The 27,673-nt window shown below is 34.6% G+C and overlaps 1 protein-coding gene across 1 annotated transcript in view; it reads right to left on the bottom strand.

The window, feature by feature from the left end:
• The window catches only part of LOC145246714 (piwi-like protein 1), a 95,749-nt gene that overhangs the window by 8,900 nt on the left and 59,176 nt on the right, over positions 1 to 27,673 (bottom strand). The window contains exons 13-18 of the mRNA XM_080108456.1: positions 24,822 to 24,962; positions 17,758 to 18,060; positions 14,794 to 14,889; positions 11,548 to 11,664; positions 10,557 to 10,751; positions 247 to 438 (exon numbers count right to left, since the gene is read on the bottom strand). Coding sequence (XP_079964582.1) covers positions 247 to 438; positions 10,557 to 10,751; positions 11,548 to 11,664; positions 14,794 to 14,889; positions 17,758 to 18,060; positions 24,822 to 24,962 — 1,044 coding nt within the window. The remainder of the gene's footprint in view (positions 1 to 246; positions 439 to 10,556; positions 10,752 to 11,547; positions 11,665 to 14,793; positions 14,890 to 17,757; positions 18,061 to 24,821; positions 24,963 to 27,673) is intronic.

The following is a 27,673-nucleotide window of genomic DNA, read 5'->3' as shown; positions in this document are numbered from 1 at the left end:
AAATCTAAAAATTTGAGGAAAGAAAAGGTTTTCTGGGATTTAGGGACCTCTACAGTGTTCGGTTAGTTAGAAGTATTTACATCAAGGGAGCAAAAGTACTTCAAGTTCGTCAGAGTAGATTCTGTTGAAGTACTTATAAAACAGGTACGGAGATCAACATTGTTGCGATGGGGCAGGAGTTGGAGCTTGGATGACAGTGAGGAACCTAATTTCGAAAGAAAAAAATCAAAAGAAGATTAAGCTTACCTGATTGACAAATATCCGTGTGTTCACTCTCTTCTGGACAATAATTACAGTTAAGACAGGGCTATAATTGTCACCAAAATGTGAGAAACATTTTGACAATTGTTCAACCTCATGACCTGAAACGACTGACAGCTGACTGTCGGAAACTCCATCTCGGAACACAACAATATGTCTGGGTAAAGAGTGATTGAGCTAAAATAAAAACAAAATGATTTCAAAAATTCGAAGCTTACATTTTCAATTTTTATTTGTGTAGTTTACCAAATTATTTTGGCTTTTTTTTTTTTTTTTTCATATTTCATGTCAATATTTCAAAATATAAATCTTATTAACATACTGAAAACACGACCAAAAAAACAAAAAACTGCCTTCCAAAAAATATACATGTATCTTGTTTGTGTTGAATATTTTTAAGTTTATTCAGTGCCTTCAATACGTTTCCAGACATTTTTTTGTACAGGCATTTTAAATTATTGTAGACTCTTGAAAATTTAGTATGTTATTACCGTACATCTTATGAGATGACTGACGAGTTATGATTTCAAGTTAAACTGAACAGCTACAGCAGGGAGTGGAATACACCCTACTAAAGCCTGATTGTCACAGCTGGTGAATTTCAAAAATGCAATCTGGATGTGAGGACACTTTAGAAGAACGATATGTAATAAAATTCTGTTTTAAACCCGGAAAAATGTCACAGAAACATATGGAATGCTCCAGACTGCTTTTGGACTAGCAATACACACGGATGATAAAAACGTTTTGGATAATTATGGATTTTAAGGGGGTTCTGCTAAAATCATCATATTTTAAAAACCAAAGCATCTTATGTCCTCAAAATACTGTTTTGTCCGAAAATGAATATACTTTCAAATAAATTAATAAATAATAATGTATATTATATATTTTAAGAGTTTTAAGCAAATAAAGCGCTAAAAAATGTTATCATAAAACAGCGTTTTCGGTAAGAATTGTAACGACCCCCCCCCCTCCCAGATTTGTAAACGGTGGTACCACGTTTCTCTTAAGAATTTCATCATGAAATTTGGAAATTAACTAGAAGAGATATTACTTTTAATAGATTCGGTTGTCCGAAATTCTTTTGACAATTTTTTGCTGTGTTAAAAAAAAAAAAAAGGCTTCAACATGACGAGTTTGGAAAATTTTGAAACAAATTCCTTCGGACACCCACTGTTAAATAAATCAATCTTTTTATTACATTTATCCGTTAAAAATAAAAATGTAACTGGCTTCATCTTGTGGTACGGAGCAATTTAAAATCATAATACCTGGAAAAAATCGTTCTCTTTTTAAAAAGTATCTAAAAACGATCTGTGGAAGCAGCAGGAGCAGCAGCTTTAATACCGCTGATATTAATTTATTGTAAACAAACTTTGTTTTGTTTTGTTTATTATTCCAGAACGAATTAAAAATTAAAAAAACTGAAAACATGAATATAAAAATAAATGTTCTTACATATTTAATTGGAGCTCATATTATTAGAACATAATTAGCTTAACTAGAGCTCGGTTATCAGCATATATAATTTTGAAGCAATCTGGCGTTATTTTTGGTCAAATTTTAAAAATATAATTGAAAAACAAATATGTAATGTGTGCACTTTTATCCATTACATTAGTTTTTAACGGTGAATTAAACAGTGTTTTGTTTAAAAAAAAATAAAAAACGAAAATGTAAAATATGATTTTGCTTCACGTGTGCGAGCAGTAACCCCTTCCACACACACTCCCAATATATTTTTTCGCCTTTTTTTTTTTACAATTTTTTTCAACGGATTATAATCGGATGGACACTAATCTACCCAATTATATATCTATTTGGTGTGGTTTCAAGTGAGGGCCACATCAAACCTTCTAAGTTGGTTTGAAAGTCAACACGAAAGTGTTCCTGGATGTGCTGAAGAGTGTGGTGATCCCCTGGTGCAATCATGTGGCCGCTGGCAGACCCTGGCTGAAGAAGCAGGACTGTGCCGGCCCACAAGTCCAAAGAAACTCAGGCTTGACTTCAGAAGGTTTGTTTGTTTGTTTGTTCTGTTTTACGGCATATCAACCACTTTGGGGTCATTTAATGCCGAAAGGTTCGTTATGTTGTGTTAAATATTGGTTTGTTCTTCTTAAGGTTTTTCTTTTTTTTTGGGGGGGGGGGGTCTTTCCTTATATTTTTGAGTATATTTTAGTTTCTTTCAGAAAATTGATAATTTTTTGGGGATCAATCTTGTTTAATATTGTTTTCAGATTTTTTTCTTGGTAATACTTTGTTCGGATTTGTTCAAGGTCAATGCAGTTTGTCAGTATATGGTGTATTGTGTAGGGTTCTTGACACGTTATACAGTTTGGTGTCTCCTCCCCTTTTAGTAGATGTGAGTGGGTGATGTGAGTGTGACCTATTCGCAGTCTGGTCATTACTACCTCTTCCTTTCTTGTTAACTTTTTGGTGTTTCTCGTTCCAATATTTGGTGTTATTTGGAATAGTTTGTTTTTGGTGCATGAGCTCCAGTTTTCTTGCCATTTTCTCTTCAAAAATGTGTTTATTTTAGTCTTTAGGTCTGTATAGGGGATTTTTCCACTTATGTGGTTTTGTTGCAGAGTTTCCTTTGCTGCCTTATCTGCTTGTTCATTCATGTATATGCCGATATGGCTTGGTATCCAGCAAAAGATAATGTTTTTTTTCATGGTTATGGCATCTATTTTGTTTAGCAATTTTGTAATAAGTGGGTTTGTCATTTTTTTTTCTTTTAGAGATATGAGTATTGAAAGTGAGTCAGTAAATATGATATATTTTTGATGGTCATCATTGGTTATTATATTCAGTGCCGAATCTATGGCTGTTGCTTCTGCGCTGAAAATAGAAGATTCGTTTGGGAGCCTTTTCTTTAGTTTTATTTTTTTGTGGATGGCTGCGCATCCTACTTTATCTCCATCTTTTGATCCGTCAGTGTAAATTTGTGTATATTCTTTGTATGTATTCTGGATGATAAGTAGTTCTTCATGGAAGGTTGATGGGTGGGTTTTCGTTTTGGGATATTTATTTAATTTTAATATTATGTGTGGTTGTTTGATCATCCAGGGTGGAGTTTTTGATTTGTTATATTTATGTATTTTTGTAATGTCCATTTGGGCTTCTGTGAGAAGGTTTTTTATCCGGAGGCTGTAGGGCTTGATGATATTTTCTTTCTTGTTGAAGAGATGTGTGTATTGTGGGTGGAGGGTACATTGGTATGCAGGATTTGTTGGACACGATACCAGCTTTAGGTAATATTGTAGCGCTAACTTCTGTCGTCTTAGAATCAGTGGAGGCTCATGGGCCTCTATATAGAGGCTTTCTATTGGAGAGGTTCTAAATGCTCCCAAGGCTAATCTTAATCCTTGATGATGGATTGTATTTAGTTCTTTTATGTAGGACTTCCTTGCTGCTCCATAGATGAAGCATCCATAGTCCATTTTAGATCTGATTAGAGTTTGGTATAATTTCAATAATGTGACTTTGTCTGCACCCCAATCGGTGTGTGCTAGGACTTTGATCAATTGCATTGTCTTTTGGCATTTTGCTTTTAAATATTTTATATGCGGTATAAAGTTCAATTTTTTATCGAATATAATACCTAAATATTTATGTTGGTCGGTGAGTGGGATGTTCTTGTTATCCAGTTTCAGGTTGGGGTCGTGGTGGAATTTTCGTAATTTGCAAAAGTGGATGCATTTAGTTTTTTCCTCTGAGAATGTAAATCCATTTTCTATGGCCCATTTGTTTATTTTATTCAGACAGAGTTGTAGTTTGCGTTCGGCTGTTTGTATATATTTAGATTGGTAGTATATAAGTAGGTCGTCCACGTATAGGGCGTTTTCAATTCCTGGGTCTATGTTTTTTATGATATTGTTTATTTTAATGTTGAAGAGGGTGACAGACAGGATACTGCCTTGGGGGACCCCCATTTCTTGATCTTTTTGGACTGAATAAGTGTTGTCCATCCGTACTTGGAAGTTTCTATTTGTTAAGAAATTTCTGATAATTTCTGGCATTCTACCCCTAAGTCCTAGTTCATACAGGTCTTTTTGGATTCCGTATTTCCAAGCGGTGTCATACGCCTTTTGCATGTCAAAAAAAATTGCTATTAGATGTTCTTTTTTTGCAAATGCTTCTCTTATGCGTGTTTCCAGTTTTATTAAGTGATCGGTGGGGCTTCTATTTTTCCTGAAACCCGACTGGCTTTCTGTAATTAGATTTTTGCTTTCCAAGTACCAATTTAACCTTTCGTTAATCATTCTCTCAAAAGTTTTGCACAAACAACTAGTTAGTGCAATGGGTCGGTAGTTTGTTGGGTTTGTATGGTCTTTTTTTGGTTTGGGTATTGGGATTACTGTTGCCTGCTTCCAGTTTTTTGGAATGTTGTTAGTTATCCATATCTCATTGTAAATTTGTAATAAGTAGTCCAGTGATGGTTTTGGTAGTTTTTTGAGGAATTGATAATGGATCTCGTCGGGGCCGACTGCTGTATCGGGAGATTTGTTTATTGCCTCCTCTAGTTCTGCACTGTTGAATAATTGATTGTAGTTTTCTTCATTTTTTGATTTGAAGTTTATTTTTATTTTTTCTTCATTTTTCTTTATAGCTTGGAATTTTTTATTTTGGTTTTTTGATGATGAGTTCATTGAGAATTGTTCTGCTAATTTATTTGCGATATTTTGTTTGTCGGTAATCTTTGTGTTGTCGCATATAAGGTGTTTAATAGGGTTCTTTGTATTTTTTCCTGCTATTTTTCTGACCATCTCCCATACTTTTTTGGGTTTTGTGTTTTGATTAATTTTTGTTACATAGTCTTTCCACGAGTTCCGTTTTGATTCTTTGATAGTTTTCCGTGCTTTGGCTTTGCTGTTTTTATAGGTGTCCAAATTTTCTTTCGTTGGACTGTTTTTGAATTTCCTTAGGTTTGCACGTCTGGCTCTTATAGCTTCTTTGCATTCTTTATTGTACCAGGGTTTGTTATATTTTGTAGTAGTGGAACTTTTTGGTATGTTCTCCTCGGCTATTGTGAGTAGGGTGTTGCTGAAATATGTGATGTGTTCTAAGTCAGGATTCGCTTCAGGTATTAATCTGTATTGACATGTATTTTGGAAATTTTCCCAATTTGCCTTTTGTAAATTCCAGCGGGGTGTTTTGTCTTCTGGCTTGGGATTCTCGTTTTCTATTATGATTGGGAAGTGGTCACTTCCGCATGTATCTTTATGTGTTCTCCAGCTATAATCCATGTATATAGTTGGGTCACATAGTGTTATATCGATTGCTGATAGGGTTCCCGTTGGTGGGTGCATATATGTATTCTCTTTGTTGTTGAGTAGGCATAGATCATTTTGGTTAATTATTTTTTCTATGGTTTGGCCTCTTTTGTTGTTTTTTTTACTGCCCCACCATATATTGTGACTATTGAAGTCTCCCAACAGTAGAAAAGGTTTAGGTAGTTGTTTGATTATATTGTTTAATTCTGTTTCGTTTATTGTTTCATTTGGTGGTATATAGAGTGAGCATAGGGTTACTGTTTTGTGTAGTGTTGCAGTTATTGCAACAGCTTGCATATTTGTTTTTAAGTTCACTTTGCTGTGTGGAATGTTTTCGTTTATCAGTATTGATGATCCACCGGTGGCTTTGCATGATAATTTGTTTATGTGGTTGTATATTGAGTAGTGTTTTATGTTAATTTTGTCATTTTCTTTTAAGTGTGTTTCCTGTAGGCAAATTATTGCAGGACATAAGGATTTGATAAGTATTTGCATTTCTTCGATATTAATTTTTAATCCTCTTATGTTCCACTGTAGGATTTTGTTAGTCATGGTTTATATTTTCTTTTGGTTTTGGACTGTTGGTGTTTATGTCTACGTCCATAGTTTCGATGTTAGTTTGGGTGTTTCTTTTGGAAGTGGATGGTCTGTTTCTTGTTTCTGGTGAGAGGCTTTTTTTGGGTTTTGGTCTGGGACTTTTAGATTTACTTTGTCTTGACTGTCTTTTTTGGCTACCAGTTTCAACTAGTTCAAATTTATTTTCATTTTCAATTAATACTAATTCTGTTTTTTGTTTGTCATTTTGTTTTTGGGGGGTAGTTTTTTTGTTGTTCTGTTCTATTTCCATTTTTTCTGTTGTTGTGTGTTTATTTTTAACATCTGTTTTTGTCCTTGTTAGTGACTTGGATCTTTCACGTTTTGATAATTGAGGAGGTTTCATTTCTTTAGAGATTGATTCCTCAATATTGATGGAAGTTTTTCTGATTTCCTTTGTTTCGTTTTCTTTTATACTGGGTTGTTCGTTTCTGACTTTTATTTGGCTGTTAGAATTTATTTTCAGTTCTGATAAAAAAGATTTTAATTCTTCAAGTATGTTCTTTAGTTCTTTTGCTAGGTTTGCAATTTCTGGAGCAAGGTTTAGTTCATTGTAGTTGTACATTTTGTTTGCTTGTTGGGTTATTGTGGCATATGAGTTTTTGGTGCGATTTGTGACTTCTTTGCGGGCTTCTTGGAAGGTTATATTTTTTTGATATTTGATTGTTATTATTTCCTTCTCTTGCTTATATATTTTGCACTGTTTTGAGTGAGAGTGGTGCTCTTCTTGACAGTTTGTGCATTTGGTTTTATTTGGACAGTCTTCTTCATCGTGGTCTGGGTTTTTTTCACTGCAGTTTCCACATGTGAAGAATCTTAGACATTGGTCTTTATTATGTCCAAACTTTTGGCAGTTGTAGCATTGTAAAGGTTTTGGAATGTATTGTTCTATTTTCGTTCTTTCATAACCTATATTGATGGTCTCTGGTATTTGAGGATAATTGAATGTTAATATATAAGTGTTTGTATATATTACCTCTCCTTTTTTTTTAAATGTGATTCTTTTTACATCTGTGACCCCTTGGTTTTTTAGTTCTGTTTTGATTTCTTCTGTTGTGCAGACGGAGATTTCCTGGTTTTTTATGACTCCTTTGGAGTAGTTTAGTGTTTGGTGTGGATAAGCTTTGATGTTTGTTTCATGCAATTTTTGTAGTTGAAGTAGAGTTTTGGCCTGTTTTTTATTTTGTACTTCTACCAATATGGTACCATTCCTTAATTTTTTGACATTTTTAGGTGTTATTTTGCTTGATATTACCTTTTGGATAATGAAGGGTGACATTTTAGTTAACGGTATATTAGACGTTGCTTCTAGCACGATGAATCTTGGAAAGTTTGTATCTTCATTGTCGCTGTCAGAGTCTATTTCTGTGTGTGGTCTCTTGGATTTTTTGGCATTCATAATAATTTTTGAAAAATTCATCAGCCATGCTCCCCACCCTCCTCGGAGCCCCTTATGGGGAAGAACTATGAGGGGGTAAATCCCATTCGCCTCGGTTCTCCAGGGCTACATAGCTGGTATACTCAAACATGGGGAGGTTTCCAAGCATTCACAATATATGGTTATGCCCACCCAAGTATGGGATTTCCCTGTATTTTTATTATTCCTGATGGTTACCTTTTTCCCAGCTTGATTGACCCTTCAGCCATCGCTTATTAACTCAGTTTATTGTTTATGTTGAGTGTTAGTGTGTTTTTGTTTGGATTGTCTGAATTAGTGCTTGTCATGACCAACCGATTGATTGGATCGGGCCTATCCAACCTCCCGTCTAGCCTAGTAAGGGCCAAAGTGGTGTGTTGTAGTATCATGTTATTATTTCCTAGGCATGTTCCACTCAACCACCAGGATCCCGTTCTTAATGCATTACGGGTTGCCACCAACGGTCAACTGGTGGTCCCATTGAAGGATTTTTACCCTCTGCAGGGGGGCAGTTGGTATGTTCTATCGCCCTACCAACTAGGCAAAAAAAAAAAAAAAAAAAAAAAAAAAAAGGGGTGAGGAGGTGAAGGAAAAAGAAAACGAGGGAGGGGAAGGGGAGGAGAATGTTGTTTTTGTTTTTGTTTTCGCAGAACATGACTAAGTTTTGCAAAAGGGAATAAAAAAACAAAGACATCTATGTAGGTGCGTTTCATCTCAGGAAGTCAGTAGACAGCCTGATCTGGTAGCACCAGGACTTCAGAAGGAGTGCTACGACTTTGTACCCTTTCTCTCACTGGCTCCTCCTCTTCCCCATACCTGAACCCGCTGGACTACTTTGTTTGGTCATACGTCGAAAATATTACTAACATGACCTCTTCTACCACACCATAGACAGCCTGATCGCCGTCATCTTCTGAGTATTCATCAAACTTCTGCTGGTGCTTATGGAAAAGGCATGCTCCCAGTAACAGACCCGTGTCAAGGCGGTAACTGAGGCTAAAGGTGGCTACATTGAATAGATGTCATCTCTACTACATAATCAAGTTACCTGAATTGATTTTTCAATAAAAGTTTTAAAATAAAGCTGTAGTGTTGCAGAAGCATGGAGGTCATGAATTGCAGGAAGGTTGATTGGTACAGGAAAACTTAGAAGCAAGTGATTAATCACTTGTGAAATTTAGAGAGTTGATCTGTTTAACCATGAGGATTGGAGAGTGAGTTTGTGTAATTAAAAAAAAAAAATCTTACTCCTTGACAAGAGTCACTTTCAATGCATAGTGCAATATTTGTTTTTTCTTAATTCAATGTTAGAAAACATTTTCTGATAGGTGAAATTATTACATTGTAATAAAAGCAGGAGAAAGCTACTCATTAAGAAATACTGATGGTCCTTTATGTCTGAATTTTTTTTAGAAGAAAAGGTTAATTAATGATTAATTATAATTAATTATATAATTATCTTTGTCTGTTCCACTTTTTCTTGCAAACTACTAGGCTGATCTGGCTGAAATTTCTATGGGCCTTTGTTTTTTTTGTTTTTTTTTTTACATGGAAGTCACCACTTATCAAGGCCCGGAGGCCACTTGGGGATAAGGGTTATTGCGTGTACAGTAATCAATGGGATAGTATCGTAGTAATCGTTAGTAATGGAGATCTGATAAAGTGTCTTACTTAAGGGGGCGGTTTATCGGGAACTTGTTTATGTTGGACTTTAAGACATCCAAGTTGTAGTCAGGTGGGAAACAGGCAAACGAAAGAGAATTCCACAGGCGTGCACTTCTAAGAAAGAAGCTTTGTTCATGGAATCTACGTTTTGATTTTGGCACAGATAAAGAGTGGGGAAAATTACTGACAGTGGTTTCAGCTTGTTATGATAACGTGCAGCAAACTAAGTATTATGGTATCTGTTCATATATTATTTTTTTATTTTTTTGAATCCTTTAAGACGAGGCTTCATAATTAGTGTATTCATTTTTTGTGGATTGTTATCCTCATCTTCATAGTTGTTATTTCATCACGTTTCAGCCACCTATTCCTCTGGCCTTCTCTAGATGATTAACCGTGACGAGTCTTAACTGTATCCTCATAATTACTGTCTTCCATAGTTGTTGTTGTCTCACCACGTTTTGGACAACTACTCTTCTGGCCGGCTTTGGGTGGGATTGAAACCGCTATCTTCACACAATACTCACCTGAAGAAGGCCAGAGGAATAGTTGGCCGAAACATAATGAAACAACACAACTAGGAAGATGAGGACAACAGTCCGCAAAAAAATCAATACAGTATGGTATTCACTAAATGCACAGTTAGGCATTAATAAGGATGAGTATTTAATGTGAAGATAAACACAAATTTAATCATATTCAACCATCAATTAAGCATAGATGAGCATTTTAAGTCAATAGGCCATAACTCTAGCCATTTTTAACAGGTTAAAAGTCTAGTTATATATATAATCATTATAATTAAGAATTAATAAGAAAAATGTAAAATTCAGTAACTTCTTTCCAATAATGACTTGTAGAACTCTTCCTGCTGATGGTTTTCTCTTTGCTTCAAACCATGGTCTTTTCAAGACTAATATCAATAGGCATCTCCTGTCTTTGCCATATTTATTTTTCATTCGTGTTAGTCCCTTGCATCAAGTGGCTTCACAACTTGTCTGGAGTGATTTCCATAAAAATAATTTTTTTTTTTTAAAGTGACACTCTTCTGTTCTGGAGATTAAAGGTTTAATCGGCAATACAGGCAATACTCAGAATAGAATTGCAAATTAATTAGGACTCCTACCCGGTCTTGGTTGACAGAACGAGAGCATGCTATTCCCTCCCAGGGATTAAATAAAGGATTCCGTTCAAAATTCTATACAGATTCCTAAATTCAACAAAGATTTTCCGACATCTGAAGAAGGTTGGAGGTTACATTGGCCAAAACATGTACGAAAATAATGCTCAAGATGAGAATAGTAGTCTACGCAATCCAAACAATGGCCGTTTGTACTTACTTCATGGTATTTTGTTAGTGCACTGATAAGGCAAACTTTAAGTCCATCGATCAATTCTTGGTTTGGCTGTTGGAAACAGACTCTGCTGAACCATCGTGTGAAAGTGTGATTAGTACTTGCCACAAATGCACCAATTGACCTTTTATTTTTGGGAGAATCATGATATACATCGATACCAACCACCATGAGATTGCGCTGTAATAGAACAAAAGAGATATTTGGAAAAAAAAAAAAAAAAAATTACATAAATGTGAAATATAGCATTACAAAATACATTAACAAGTTACGGATAAACTAACTTATCAGTGAAAATATTAGCGTACACCATGAAATTACCGAGAGAAATCAAAAACTAGAATTTTAAAATATAAGGTTCTTGCCCAGAATTCCTCTGATATTAAAAAAGAAAAATCTGTATAAAGTAGAAACCCATCATGAAACAAAAATATCATATTCCAAAATTCACAAGTAAATGAATGACGTGCCATTTTGCAAACAATCTCAAAAAACAAAGGGAAACAACTTAATGTACCTATGACAAAATTAAAATATGTTCTAAAAATTTCATAAATTGATCAAGTAGTTTTGTTATAAAAAAATTATTTTTAAGTAATTAATGGAAATTAGTAAGCATTGTGACATAAATCTCGCAAGTTTGAATTATTGTTGATTTATCTCCCTTTGTTTTTTGAACAACGGCGGTCTTTTCTGCATGTTAAAAACATTAACATGCAGAAAAGACCGCCGTTGTTCAGTTACTCATAAAATTTGATTTCCTTATTTCAAAATAAAACTATTTAATTGATTTACATGGTTTTTGGAATGTGATATTTTTGTTTTTTTTTAATGTTCAGGAAAAGAACCGTTACTTTTTTTTTCTAGACAGTAATTTTAAAAGACATTTTTCCATACTCAGTAAGCGTAGAAAATAAATTAACACATGACTTATGATGAAAAAAAAAAAAAATGCAAAATAAAAATCCCAACTCACCATTGGAATATCAACAGCCCAGAGATCTCCACCCAATTTACAATTAATCTGTAAAGCAATTTTCTGCGTTACACTGCGGAGTTTCTGTTGCTGAGAGATGGTTCGAGCAATGATGACCTAAAATGAGAAAAATGTTATGAGCAAAGCCGATTCCCTTGCAGCATAAAATTACCTGTCCCATGCACAAAGGTTAGTTGTAGTTTAGTAGATAGAAGTTAAATGTTATTAATGTTTCAATGGAATCTTTTCATTATCTTTTACTAGCATTTCAGCCCGGCGTTGCCCGGGTGTTTGGAGGTGTATGTTGGGTAAAAAAAAAAAAAAAAAAAAAGCGGTCAATTTTTTAAACTTTGACCCCTATTATGACCCCTAAACATTTATTGTTTTGGGCTCACATCAAGTTCCTATTTATAATGCCTCCCCATGGGACAGAGTTAGACATCAGGGTCGTTTTTTAACGTGGAGAAAAGGAACAAAAAATAAAAATTGTCTCAGTCGTGAAGGATTTCTCCTCCACTGACCGAGAACAAGAAATTGAAGTGCAGCATCTGAAGAACAGATACTACACTTTGATCTTGTCCCGAAGGCCAACAAATCAAGTTATTAAGTTAGATCCATGTCCAAGGAACCTATATCTAAAATTTCAAGTGTTTGGACCCAAAATTGTCAGAGGAGTTTGGTAGAGTTCTCAAAGGTCAACTCGTTGAACTTTGACTCCTTAAACGCCAAATTTCTGTCCAAAAACCGATCACAAAGATTTTCCCAAATCTCAGTACCCTGTATATCAAATTTTGAGCCTGTAGACTTAAAATTGACAGAGTTATTGCGTAGGGAAATGTATACAGACACAAACACACAGACACGTTCACTTTTATAGATATATAGATTACATATCTTTGTTGCTTTTAGGCATTTAAAAATTTTTTATCTGGGTCAACCTTGTTGAATATTTCCCTTAAGTTATTTTCCTGGAAGAGTCTCAGTGTGATGGGCTCTCAGGAATGAGTTACAAAAGAATTTAGAATTCATAAGTGATCACCAAACCTGCATGCAAATCCTTGTGATTCACCCATCACTGCTTTCACCGCATCCTTCGTGTCATCTTCACCAGTTTATCCCCAACAGTTACAATTCACATTCGCTGCAGGATCAACTCCCTCTGAAATCTCTCCTTACCAGATACCTTCGCTGGTTCAGCCATGCCCTTTTTTGATACCCAGGTGACTTCATTCGCAAAGTCATCGACCCAGCTCCACCAGGTTGGAAGAAATGTTGCAGTAGTCAACTTAAAACCTTGCTCAGAACAGAGAAGTAGGCCGCAGGACTGATTCTGGGCTCCCACCTTTACAGGTTCCATCGTTGAACCCATAAATGGCACTCATAACAGAAGCAGCCATAAATCGCCATTCCTGATCAGCCAGTATTCAGGACAGGGAGAGTTGTTGGAAAGAGCCGGCACAATCAACCGAGGATGAATGCTACAACCATGACCATGATGACTTAATTTCCTGGTAGTGTCTCAGTCAGATCTGCGTCTTTCAGTATATGATGCATTGTGTAGGGTTTTTGGTATGGTATGCAAATTGATGCCTCCTCCCCTTTCAGTAATGATGATTGAATTTGAAACTTCATTAACGTTTTCTGAAAATTTCTGAATCTACAATTTTTTATACAATTTATAAGTGTTAAATATTAAACAAGCAAAACTTATGTTCAAACTAAAAACGACTAGGCATTTATTATACATGACATTAGTTTCAGATAGACTCTGACTGTGATAGCACTGATTAATGCCTCATATATGGATTAAATAAAATCTATCATTTTCAGACTATTTACAAAATAAATGCCTACAAAACAAAACATGTGATTGAAAATAAAACTGTATTTTTAAGCTATTAATAAAACGTTTTGCAAATACCCCTCCTCCTTTCATATACCATATTGTTTTGTTCATAAGTTAATCAGAAGTAAATAAAAAGATTTAAAACATGTTAAAAAAGAAAATAAAATGAACCCAATTCGATTAATAATGAAACTGAACTTTATCCAATATAAAATATAAATATGTAAAATTTCGCAATTTTAAAGCAATATACAATCTAATAATGATAAAATTGAATTATGAATTTAGGGAACAAACAATTAAAGAAACATATTAAACACAAGCATTTGGCCTTTGGGACAAGATCACAGTGTAGTATCTGTTTTGATGCTACACTTCACCTTTTCTGTCCTTCTGATTGAGAGGGGGGGGTGATTTTCCCCCCGATTCCCTATCTGGGTATTGGAGACAAAATGGTGCCAGCTAGCCTAAAAAATTCAGCAGAGATCATAGATTGAATATTTCTAGCCTTTTAAAATCTGCAATTCTCATTGGTCGGATTTCACAGTTCCAGAGTGGGATCATCCGAACAAGCTTTTGACAGATCCAGCCTTTTATGTTCATTATGATCTCCAGAAGAGACCACCAATGGGGTTGAAGGCGACTATTATTGTATACAAATTGAACATAAGTTACGAGAGACATTCCAAAAGTAATGCCTCCTATTTTTTATTCTGACTGAACGAATTAGAGAGGATTGCAAATGGCATCGTTATGACTGAACTTATGCATTCATCACCAGAAAGTTTCATCTCTCTGCTGCAGATATTGATGATGCAAAACTAAGAAAGCAACTCTTGTCATGGACATCATGAAGGCATCAGAAGAGATTAGCAAAAGTGCATTGAGAATAGTGGTAACTGCGTAGAAAAATAAATTCTGGAGCACAAAAGGCCGCTTGTTTTAATGGTACTACTCCTATCTTAGTAGCTCTAACTTTTTGAGTTAAAAAATATGAGGCTTTACTTTTGGAACAACGATTATTTTGGTGACCCGAAACATCAATTCAGAACAAAGTTGTTAGTTTTCTTACTAATGAGCCACTACTTATCAAGGCCAAAAGTCACTCAAGGATAAGGGTTAATGAGATGTATAAATTGATAGATGAATGATAATAAATACTATAAGAGGATTGAAAATATATCTGCATACCACACACTCCAAACAACAGCCAACTTAAGTATATTGCTCATGTAACCTGAAGATTAAAAAAAAAAAAAAAAAAAAAAAAAAAAAGGGGGAAGAAGAGAGAGCAAACAAGTTATGGCGTAAGATTCACTTTCTATTCTCCAGTTAATGGCGTTCAAAGTATTTTTTTAAAAAGACAAGGGTGTGTTTAAAGCTTGCTTTTGTTTTCTTACCTGAGATGGAATGGGGCATTCAACACAGCAAAGTTTTTTCACTGCACTGTATTTATCATCACGGCTTGCTGGGAAGATGACCACAACAAGTTGAAGCTGCAAAAAAAAAAAAAATTATTTTAAGTGTAAAAGGGTTGTATTTGAAGGCTTTCACAATGTAGTTATGGAAACAGTCTATGTGGTAAAATAAATAACGATGACAATACTGAGAATTAAAATACAAGGATTACTTGAAACTCTTCTTGGTTCAGTCAGAATCTAAATTAAGTGTATGGTTTATTAATTAAAATCGGGAATTGGAAAAATCAGAACTTTTTGAAGTACCGAAATTGGAAAATTTTGTGCTTATTTTCCAATGCCAAAACGATTTTTTTATGTGAAAGGGTTGTGTTTGAGGGCTATCACAATGTAGTTATGGAAACGGTTTATGTAGTAAAATAAATAACGATAACAATATTGAACAGACTTCAATAGTTTTCAATTATTTTATGTATTTTTTATTTCTGAACATAGTGTGTCACACAAGATGGTTGATGCATGAGTTTTCCAAATATTTTAGAGAAAATATCTCTTTATCAGGGGATGGAGGAAGAGTAGACAGCTCTCGAACGTCGGTACATTTGTGTGTTTGTGCTGGTGTTGGATGTTGTGTGTTAGATGCACATGTTAGTCTCGTCGTCAAATCGGCTCGCACATTTATTGTGTCAATACAAAATCCTTTTTAAAATTATTTTATTTATTTCAATAAGAGAAAAGGTATTAGTAAAAACAATTAAAAGCAAAAACAACATTTCGGTTTATTTATACCACCATCAGGATCTCTGCATCAAACTTTATCCGAAAAAAAAAAAAAAAAAATCCTTGTAAAAGATTCAAATATTCTTAAAATGCCTTCAGTGCTGTAGTGATATTAAGATATGGATCAAAAGTCTATCAGCATGTAATGCACACAACATGATGTATAGAAGTAAAACTTGGACAGTGAGAATTGAGGATAAGTGTTGTATGCTTACCACTTCCTCCCATGTTTTCCTTCGCTTTCCCTTCAATTGACACTTCTAACATGGCCGTTCCACATTTACTAACCCAAGCACTCTCATCCATCTTCTTCAGGGATACGAGTGGCCAATGACAAAAAAATCTGATATTACGATGATATCTCAACCTTATTACTAACCCTGAGTCAGAGTAGCAAGTCCACACTCCAAACAATGAACCTTGTAAAATCACATGCAATCATCTAAAAAGTAGTCTCCTCTGCTCTCACAAAACAATTCAAGGTTTATCTTTCAGGGCAAAATAAAAATTGGCTAATTGCCCCAAAATGCTGGAAATTTGTCACAATCAACATTTCGAGAGAGAGAGAGAGAGAGAGAGAGAGGATAATGTATGACAAAATAAAACAAGGAAAAGGAAGAAAGATAAAAGAGGAAAAGAGATAGAACAAGAAAGAAAGAAACTCAACAGAGGAATCAGATTTAATGAAAATCACGCTTCTTTAGAGGTACAAAAAAAAAAAAAAACCCCTCAGATGTCTGCTTTTTTTAGAATTACAAAACAAAATCTCACATCTCTGATTCTTTGAATATGACCAAACACATCAAGCCGTCTTCTGTTCTGTCCACATCTCCCTGTCCTCTTCAGAGTTAATCTTCGTCTTAGCTCATCGTATCTTAAAAACTCATTTTATTTCTCTCCGCATATCCTCAACCCTTACTGTCCAGATTTCATTTCCATACATCATAAGTGTCTGAAAGAATTCCTGCATAACAAGGAGTTTCCCACGAAGCAGCAATCTTCAACTGCACTTCTTGTTATATATTGCTCAAATCCAATGGCAAGAAGGACTTCAAAATGATCAAAAACAATACGAGTATACAACTACGATGTTTAACTACCAGTTATTAGTGGATCACCGAAGTTAAGCAATGTTGAACCTGATCAGTAATTAAATGGGTAACTATTTAGAAATATCAAGTTATTTCATGTCTAAACAATACTCATGTTATGGGTTTCTTTCATGACAAACATTTTCTGATTATTTAAAGCTAAAACATCAAACATAAACCTACTAATTAAACACAAACTGCTATGAGGGTCTATACATTTCCTTGTTCAACAATATAGCTTTAAAAACAGATTACGAATAATTAAGAATTCTTCTGCTTTCAAAAAAAAAAAAAAAAAAAGAAAGAAAAGAAAAGCCTCTATGATGTATGTAACCAGAAAAAAAATACTGTACACCAAAAATCACATAAGTTAATCAAGTAGTTTTATTTTTATAACGAAAATCATAGTGGTAAAGTTGACAGATCGATTTTTTTAAAAATATGTGGCTTTAAGCAAAAACAACATTACATACTTAATTGTTGTGTCGAAAATAGTAATATATCCAAACATTACGAAAATTCATTAAATAGAACTGCTATTGTGTTTTTACGTTAGCCATTAAAGTGACGAAAAGTCAGATAAGTATATCCCTGTATTCACAATCTTTAAGGTGTTCACATCTAGGAAAAATGCAATTTCTCTGAATTTTTGTAAAAATTATTTTTTAACTATAAATAATTTTCTACTCAATGAATTTTCTTAATTTTTGGATATATTACTATTTTCGACATGACAAGTCCTGTAGTTTTTGCTTAAAACCATATATGCAAAAAAAATCTGTCGACTATCTTAACAAGCACAAGTTTTTAAGAGAGTTTGAAGTTTTCCCATGTCCCTCATTAAGAATGGCTTTCTAAAATCTTGCAAAATTTGAATTATTTGGAGTTATTTCCCTTGTTTCACCAGCCTTTTTTTCAAAATGCATCGTAATATTGTCGCTGTTTGTTTAGTCACAAAATTTGATTTTCTCATTTAAAAATAAACCAGTTAATCAATTTATGTGATTTTTGGTATACGATATTTTCTCTAACAGATATACGCACATTATATTTTCAAAAACAAAAATTCACTCACCCTACTGTTGATGGTTTCTCGTAACAATCGAATAAGCGTCTCCGTTCGGTTGTCCCGGGTTTCAATCGTTTGTGGATTGCTTACTTCAATCCCCATTGGCCCTGTCACTTTCATCATCATCGAAATAAAGTCCTTTGATTTGCCAATATCTTGCCGACAAGTTAATACAACCCAATTCTTAAGTGCCACAGGCGTAATCACAGCAGCACGTGTCAGATCTCGGCCCCAGTCGGCTTCATGTGAAGCTAGAAATTCTTTTCCTTGCATGAATATCTTTTCCGGCTGATAAGATCGGCCTGGCAACTAAAAGATAAAGGAAAAAACAATTGGATTTTTAAAAAAAAAAGCAAAAAAATAATTTGGGTTATCTGGATTACTATTTTCATCTTCATTATTTTTCATAATGTTTCAACCAACAATAGAAATAAGAATCAACTTTTTATTTTATATCTGACTAGGTGGCTTGAAATACTTGAAGAAATTTAAATAGATACTTCATTCATATTATTTAGATTAATCAGACAATTGTTCTAATCTTGATGCACAACATTTCGATTGACGTGACCTCCGACCTTCATCAGGTGATAAAATTGCCATTTTTTGGCAGAAAAAAAAAATGGAGAGTAGATCTGCACTCTAAGGCTTCAAATTTTTTGATTTAGTTGAAAGTTTACACAAATTATAAAGATAACTTAGTACTTGTACAGTTTAATCAAGACATTAAAAAAATGAAAATATCAACAAAAAAAAGGTTATATTGTACGTATCCATTATGGAATGAAGTTCCATGAAAAAAACAAAAAAATTTCACTTAATTTCATCAAGTAGTTTTCTTTTTTTACATCAAAAAAACAATTTGTTATGATACCAAGCAAAAAGTTCACTTTTTAGGAAGCAAAGCTAGTATTAAAGATGGGGAGGGAGTGTCGACGCTTTAAACTGAGTTATCTTTCTGTGGCATGTTCAAAAAATTCAAAGATGGCCAACTTCAACGCACTGTCATAAAAACGTGTTTTTCCACTGTAAAAAAAAAAAAAATACTTGATCAAATCAAGCAAAATTTTTTTTCCGGAGATCTTCAGTCCAAAACGGATATGTACAATATAACCTTTTTTCGGTATTTTCATTCTTTAATGTCTTGATCAACTGTACAAGTACGATAATGTAATTATCAGAGAACACTAAGGGGGTATAATTTTTAACTTATAATTCATAATAATAGGGAACAAACTCTCACACAAATTGTCTTTTATAGAATAGTAGAATATTATTTATTGGAATCTTTTGAGAGGAGTTGCGAACTATTATCCTCATCTTTATAGCTGTTTCACAACGTTTCAACCAACTATTCCTCTATTTCTTATCGTGAAACAACAACTCTAAAGATGAGGATATCAGTCCACAAATAAAGCAAAAATAAAATAAAATATATAAATTACTCCACTCAAACGATTTCAATAATTAAATAATATATGCCATTCGGTACTGACCTGACAATAGAAGATCAGATAACAAAAAAAACAAAAAAAAACTTGGATTTATAAGACCAAAACATCCAACCTTGATCGCCGTTTGAGGCCCGTGGCGCAATGGATAGAGACATTGAGTCTCTACGGTTCCAGGTGAGCATTGTCTGAAGATAGCAATTTCAATCCAACCCAGAGCCGACCGAAGGATTAGTTGGCCAAAACGTGGTGAGACGGCAACAACTATGGAACGGGGTAATTAGTTAAGAGATTCAGTGTTCCTATACCATCATGGTTAATCACCTTGACAAAGGCCAGAGGAATAGTTGGCCGAAATGTGAAACAACTATAGAAAGATAAGGATAACAGTCCGCAAATAAATAAATAATAGTAGAATATTTGAATATCTATATCCATCCATGCTTCCGTTCAGTCTTGAAAGACAAAGTATACTCTTAGAGGTAGTAGCGTGTGTAATTGTGAGGCAAGGGGTGCACAATTCCCAACCACACCTCTCCTGAATCGGCACTGTTTGAGTCCAGTGGCAAGGAGAAGACCCGGACGACTAGAAACAATGCCGAGATAAGCGGAGAGCACATACAGCACCTGGAAGTCCCAAATGGTCACCCATTTAGTACTGACCAGGTTCAACGTTGCTTAACTTTGGTTATTCAGCAGGAACTGGTGTGTCAACGTGATTATGCCGATAATATGAATATCTATGTCTCTCCTATAGAAGTCAAGTATTAACCTAATCATCAGGTGAAATAGATGTCGATGTGTCAGAGGTGATGATTACATTTCAGTACATTTTATTTATCATGAAGAAAATGGATTCATAATATCCCTAAATGATCCTCCGTTTACTAACATAATATTTTTCCCCTGGTTTTATTTGTCATTCATTTAACATAGGTATACAGTTTTATTTGTCATTCATTTAACATAGGTATACAGTTTTATTTTACTTCAGTCGAAATTCTCAGAAATCAAGGGGGCCACTACCTGGGGCTAACACTTGAAGTCTACATGAGATACATAGATATTCAAACGTTCCATTTAAGTTCTTTCTCAAACACTGAGTTAGTAAAAAAGTTGAGAACGTAATTTTCCTCTCCCCAATTAACCATTTTCATACATTCATTTTAATTTTGGTCTCTTGGTCTTACCGGATTCCAGAATTTATCTAGTCTGGTGGAGTATCTAGCTTCGTGCTATTACTTGATGTAACATCACTTGGAGAAGGTGCACCATCCCTCGTAAAAGCTAATGTGGGTTAACCATAGTGAGGAGATCTTATTTGGGCAATGAATACTATGTTTTTTTTTGTTTTTACACAGTGATCACCACTTATCAAGGCCCGGAAGCCACTCAGGGATAAGGGTTATTGCAAGTACATTACGTTAGTGTGGAGATTTGATGAAGTGTTTACTTAAGGGGGCGGTTCATTAGGAATTTGTTAACATTGGACTTGAAGACATCCAAGTTGTAGTCCGGTGGGAAGCAGGCAGACGGAACAGAGTTCCACAGGCGTGCAGTTCTAACATGTGATTTTGAATATTTGATCAGGGTTTACTTCTATGGAAAAAGTATCCTTATGCCAGGTTGTTCTGACAAACTCCTGTACAGAAAGCCCTTAGACACTCGAGGACAGTGTCTAGTAGGCATTCAAGTTGGATTATCATGTCACATGCTAAACTGCTGCTAAAAATATACAATAATCATGAAGTTTTATTAGCATTGCCTTTGCTTTTGATAAACAAGTTCCAATGATTTGGCTTAGTGCTTTTGTTTTATGGCATGTCAACCCTTTTTGTGTTATTTAATGTTGAATCCAGTAATTTTGAAAAAAGATTTTATGCTCCAAGTTCTTTATCTATATAATACTAAAACTCGGTTGTTTGCTTGTTTGCTTGTGCACTATCCTCCTCCTCCTACTACTACTACTATGCCTCCTCTTCTTGCTACTACTATTACTTCTCCTCTTTACAACTACTACTATGCCTCCTCTTCCTTATCTACTATTACTACTACTGGTTGACATGTATTTTCCCTACTACTACTCTACTAATACTACTACTACTAATAATGAAGAAGAAGTTTTTTTTTTTCAAAAATAAACAATTATAAACAGAATGACTCATAAAAATCTATCTATATTCTTTTTTTCATTCTAATATACTTTCATAGAAATGTTTCTGTTATGTCACAAAAAACTATTTTCTTTACGTCACAAGTGTCATGCTCATACATTAATTCCATAGCTAATATAACATACTGACCCTTTAGGGGATGTTTTGCAACTATTCTATATTATAACTTATACTGTCGCAATTTTCTCACAAATAAATCAACTTTGACCTGTTGACAACATATTTTTTTTTTTTACTATGTAGGTTTTCAGCGGCCTAATTTTTTTTTTTTGCGTTTTAAATTATCCAAATAAACAATTGTTAATACTTTCTGCATTTTTTTTTTTTTACATCGTTCATTTCCGTATTACGTTTAAGTTATTTTAATGCAATTTTCTTACAAATAAATCTACTATTTTACAATGTATTGTTTTACTGTGTACGTTTTCAGCGACCCAATTTAAAAAATTTTTTTTTTTCATGTTTAAATTAAAAGATATTTCAAAATTTGAATTTAACTTTAAGTATTATGGTATCTGTTCCGTGCCCATTTACCTATAAGTATGGCAAACCACTTATAATTCAATGGCTGTAAGTTTTTTTTTTTTTTTTCTCAAGAATAAACAATTATAAACAGAACGACATAGAAATCTATCTATATTCTTTTTTCATTTTAATATACTTTCATAGAAATGTTTCTGTTACGTCACAAAAAACTATTTTCTTTACGTCAAAAGTGTCACGCTCATACATTAATTCCATAGTTAATATATACTGACCCAACGGGTCATGGGTAGTCTAGTATTTTAAAATATTTATCCATGGAGTTTGGTTTGGTTGTTTTGTTTCACAGCATATCAGTTCTTTTCAGGTTATTTAATGCTGAATTGAATAATTTTGGAAAAAAATTTTTATGCTTCAAGTTCTCTATATCTATACAGATGTTAAACTTCTGACTGACAAACACTATGGATTTAGACAAGCCCCTTCCACAGCAGACATCCTCACTGTAATCTCTGAACGTATATACCATTCACTGGACAAAGCGGGGGAGGGCAGAGCGGTAGCTCTAGATATATCTAAGGCTTTTGACAGGGTATGGCATGAGGGTCTCCTCAGGAAAATTAAATCATACAGTATCACTGGTAGAATACTTAACATAATTAAATCCTTCTTAGATAAGAGAAAAATCCAGGTTGTCCTCGATGGTCGTACATCTAAACATGTGATATAAATGCGGGAGTGCCTCAGGGGTCTATTCTTGGGCCTCTGTTGTTCCTAATATTTATTAATGACCTCCCCGACAAAACTGCCTCTGAGATGGGTATATATGCTGATGACACCAGACTCTATAACAGCCATGACAGGAAAACAAATGAACATATAACTAAAGAAATGGCAAAAACACTAGAGGATGACCTCCAATCTGTAGTGGAATGGGAACATAAATGGATGGTCACATTCAATGCTGCCAAGACTAAACTGGTTTCCTTCAATAATTACAAGAAACCTTCTCTACCACCAATAGCAATGGCCAGTGACTCCCTGTCTGAGAGTACATCTTTCAAAGTGCTTGGCCTAACGTTCACAGGAAACAAGAGTTGGAACAATTATATTGAAAACATTGCCAGGGCCGCTGCGAAAACTACAGACACCGTGCTAGAAAACTACTGACACCTGAAAGTATCCTGTACCTCTATAAGGCCACCATTCGCCCATGTATGAACTATTGTTGTCACATTTGGGCTGGTGCATCTGCTGCTAGTCTCTCGCTTCTAGACAAGGTTCAAAAGAGAGTCGCCAATCTGATAGGCCCTGAACTGGCATCTAAGCTTCAGCCTTGTTCCCATCGACGAAACGTTGCATCCCTCTGCCTGTTCTACAAGTATTTTAATGGTGAATGCTCTGACAAACTGCAGACACTTGTGCCCCCACGACGTAGACACCCTCGATAAACCCGACAGGCAGCTAAATCCCACCCCCACACAGTAGAGATCCCTAGATGTAAAAGATCTTTCTACTCCAGTGGTTTCTTCCCCAGAACCGCTAGACTCTGGAATTCCATTCCAGGTCCCTGCTTCCCTAACTGTACTGACATGCAGAAGTTCAAGTGTAACGTGAACCAACATCTTGCTGCCCAAATTCCAACATAGTGCCCCAGCAGTTACTGCCCCTAATAATAGCCCCCTACACCAAAGTGGCAATGTGCTTTGTTTGGGGTGAAAACGTAATAAAAAAAAAAAATATATCTTCCAATATTTATTCATGGTGTTTAGTTTAATTGTTTTGTAGAAGGAAATTGTGTCTTTTTGTTTTTTAACTTTGCAGAACATGATTTAGTCTTGCAAAGGGAAAGGAAAAAAAAACAACATAATATTAAGTTTCTGAATTTTTGAGATAAGGAATGATTTTTTTGTATTTGGATTCTTCGGACTACTGTTCTCGTGTTATTTTCATGTTTTGGTCTATGTAACCTTCGATCTTTTTTAAGTATATCTTGTCATTCTCTAAAATCTTTGTGGAACTTTTAAATCTAGAAAACAATAATAATACTCATACTAAAATTGTCTGCAAGGACCTGTGGTTCGTGGATAAAGTACTTATTAAACTTCACACTCTTCTGGAGGATGAAGGTTCAATCAGTACGGGCGACACTCAAAAATATAATTGCGAATTACTAAAGACATCTACCTAGTCATGGCTGACGGAATGAGAACATGCAACCCCTGATTCCAGAGTCCAACGAAGATTCCCAATTCTGACAAGATACATCCTAAGATGGTTGGTGGTTACAGTGACCAAAACATGAAAATAAGATTCAACACGAGAACAGTCCAAAGAATCTAAATAATACAAATACAATGGTTGGTGCATTTTAGGTGCATTTTAGGTCAGAAAGCCAGTATCTTTAGACAGCCTGTTCTGGTAGTACCAGAAGTTATAATGAACACAAGTATATAAATCAGTAGTGAGACCACATATCTCCATCCGACAATGTAAGGATGTACTCCAAGTTATATGATTGAAGTGTTAAAAATCTATTTGATTGGGTTCAAATTTTGCATGGTGGTTAAGAGTATCAGATCTATACATAAAATTTGGAAAAATCAGTTGAAATTGTTTTAAAGTTTTGATAGGACTAAACTTTTCAAGGTCAAGGTAAAATAAGGTGCAAGACTTCATTGGCCACAGCCGTGACGAAGTAGTATGTATCCACGACGAACAGAACCAAGCTTATTACTAGGAGTGTGATTTTCACCTTTTCCTTGATCTGTGACCCAGAGAGAGAGAGAGAAAGAGAATAGTTTTTTAGGTGTGTCCCTCTGTTTATTGATTTAAATTATTCTAATAAGAAAATCAAACCATAAATGAAATCTCCAGCTCTATTTATTCTCAACCATTGCAGACAAGAAACCGTTTGACCATTTAAATTTAAAAAAAAAAAACACAATCGAGCAAAACTTACATTTATTGTGTTTTGTTCGATGTAGAGGCCCCAGTTTTCCAGCTGTTTCTGAGCATCTGGAGTTGATTTGATTGAATCAATAAATTTCTTGAGGGTTAGCTGTCTTTGCATGGGGGTCACCCGAGTGTGAGCCGCAATATCCTGTGGAAAAAAAAAGAAAAAGAAAAATTCACAAATATTCGCCTTAGAAATTAAAAAAAAAAAAGAAACGTCTGAAGATTCAATTTTCAAAGTAAAACAGTTGATGGGGATTATGCGTCCATCTTTCATGAGCCGTAGGTTTGTAGTAATACATGAGATGTGTTAGATAGGAAATTTCCACTATAAATTAAGATGTAATATTATCGATGACTACCCTAAACCCATTGTTAGGAATTAAAAAAAAAAAAAAGAGGAAAGAAGTTGATCAGCAGAACAAAAGTATAAGAACTAGGGTTAGTGGAATGAGAACGAGGAGGAAGTTATTCACCAAGGCACAGAAAGGTAACCAAAAAATGATCATTAATATTAATCAAGGTCTGGTAGTCATGAGGACAAAAAAAATCAGACAATAGAAGTCAGTATATTTAGAGTTAATTTACAGACAATGTTAGGTGTAGCAGTGAGTTTTGGGACAATTTACAAACAGTCTTGAGTTTGTGAAAGTTAAGGACAGTTGAATGCAGGTTATGGCTTGGGGCAAATCGAGATGAGTTGTCGTCAACTGACGAATATGGTTTTGACAAAAGACCAATATATGGATGTTCGCCTTTATAGAGTAATTTCCCAGGATAGTGTCACACATGCACCTAGAGCTCAACTGATATATACAGGATGTGTCGGAAGCTATATTTTCTCTTGCATCATTTATTTTTTATACTTCTTAATCCAGTGCGTGCTTCTTGGCAGTCACCAATGTGAGAGATGATGAAACAGCCAGAAATGGAAGATGAAAGAGAAGACACAGAAACAGCGTTGGGGTTGGCATTGTTGTTGAAGAGTAGGGGAGCACATGGTTTCACAAAAATTAAAGTTTAAGTTAATGAGTCAAAGAAAGTGATGTCACAAACAGGATTGGTTTGGTTTGGTTTGGTTGTTTTTGTTTTAGGCATATCAACCCTTTTCAGGTTATTTAATGCCAAATCCAAAGATTTTGAAGAAAAATTTTTGAATAGAATATATTTGTTGTTTTCAAGTCGGTTTCTATTTAACCCATAGTTGAGACCCTAACAGGTACTACCACTCCGGGTCAGAGTGGACCTGGAAGCAATGGCAATTAAAAGGTGGCTCCACACTCCCCAAAGCCCACAAGCTGGGGCCTCTCGACTGGATATAGTTTAAGGTCATATCCAGGACCCACAAACAGGAAGTTGTTATGGCAGAATAAACTAGTCTGATCTCTATCTTGGATTTAAGTTTGTGAGATGCAAAAATGTGTCGTGTGAGCACTTCTCCCCGACCTATTGAGGAGTGGGGGGGGGGTGTTGATCGTGTATAATCCTCTGCAGATAAATTTAAAGAAATAATAAATTTAAGAAAAATATTCAACCCCAAACTGAATTTGCTGTAAATATGCAGCTTTGACAACGAACAAAAACAAAAGAATGTGTTGTGCAACGTTCTTAGTTATTATTTAGATGATTTCATCCGAAAATTCATTGAACCAGCCCCGCCTCAGAGTTGAAAAAAAAAAAAGATACAAAGGTCAACTGAAAACCTGGCTTAGAACAGTGAAAAATAATACTGAATTGATCTTGAGTCCTCATCGCTATCAAACTTGCCACTGGAATCATGATTAGTTAACTCTTGTATCTGTTGCTGTGGTGGACAGTCACGCTTGGTCAGTATTCATTCAGGACGTAGCAAATTCTATGGATGGAGCCGGCCCAACTGCTCCAGGGTGAATGCCGAAACAAGTACAAGTACTGTTGTACAACATGGAGACTGAATGAGACCTGAGCATTCATCATCTTATAAATAACCAAAAGTAAGTTTTGGTAAGAGTGACTGGAATTTTACTTTGAAACTAGTGTCGCCTGATAAATCTATAAGACTTTCTGGTAATAGTCAAATAAACATACTTCCTAACTTTCGGTGTGTCTGCTACTGGAAGCGGTGACAAGGCAAATCAGTTCCTTCAATTTTTTCTCTCATGTCTATATCTTCCCTATGCCTGCATCATTTTTTATTACATTTTTCTAATCTTTTTTTTTTTTTTTTAAATAATCATTGTAAAGCTTTTCGGTTTTATTTTAACTAAGAATTATTGAAATTAATTTTTTTTTATTTTCCAAGAATTATTGAAAACACGTTTAACAATTATAATTAAGAATTATTAAAATTAGCCTTTTTTTTTAAACCTATTTTTTAATTTTGTTATTAAAACTGCAAATAAAGACCAATTGTGTCTATATAATTTTAATTTTTATTGTATATTTTTCAGTAATGCCCTTTTCTTATTTCAATAAATCACTTCATAATAGAAATACTGAAGAACAATAAAAGTGAAAGACCTAATTTGCCTTGTTACCACTTCAGGTAGCAGACAAGCAGGAAGTTAGGAAGTATTATTAGCTGACTATAACCAACTTTTTTTTTCATTCATGCTTCAATTGCTATTTTTAATGTCGCAAATGGATTTACCATGCATATATTTCACATTCCTTCAATCTTCCTCCCTTGGATAATAAAAACCAAAAAATTTTATCAATAACTGTAAGTGTTAAATTTTTAATTAGAACTGGTACTTTATGCTTACGTGCTTGCATCTGATCGTCTTGTCTGATACTGTCACTTCCCTTCATTTTCGTAGTTTCATCTAGTGGTCGCTATACAAATAAGCTTCTTTTTATGCAGAAAGTAACACAACGGAG

The sequence above is a fragment of the Euprymna scolopes genome, chromosome 24 (assembly GCF_053919585.1).
Source record: "Euprymna scolopes isolate OS-2025 chromosome 24, ASM5391958v1, whole genome shotgun sequence".
Classification (NCBI taxonomy): Eukaryota; Metazoa; Mollusca; class Cephalopoda; order Sepiida; family Sepiolidae; genus Euprymna; species Euprymna scolopes.
The sequence above is the reverse complement of the archived record's forward strand: the minus strand, read 5'-3'. Positions and strand labels throughout refer to the sequence as shown.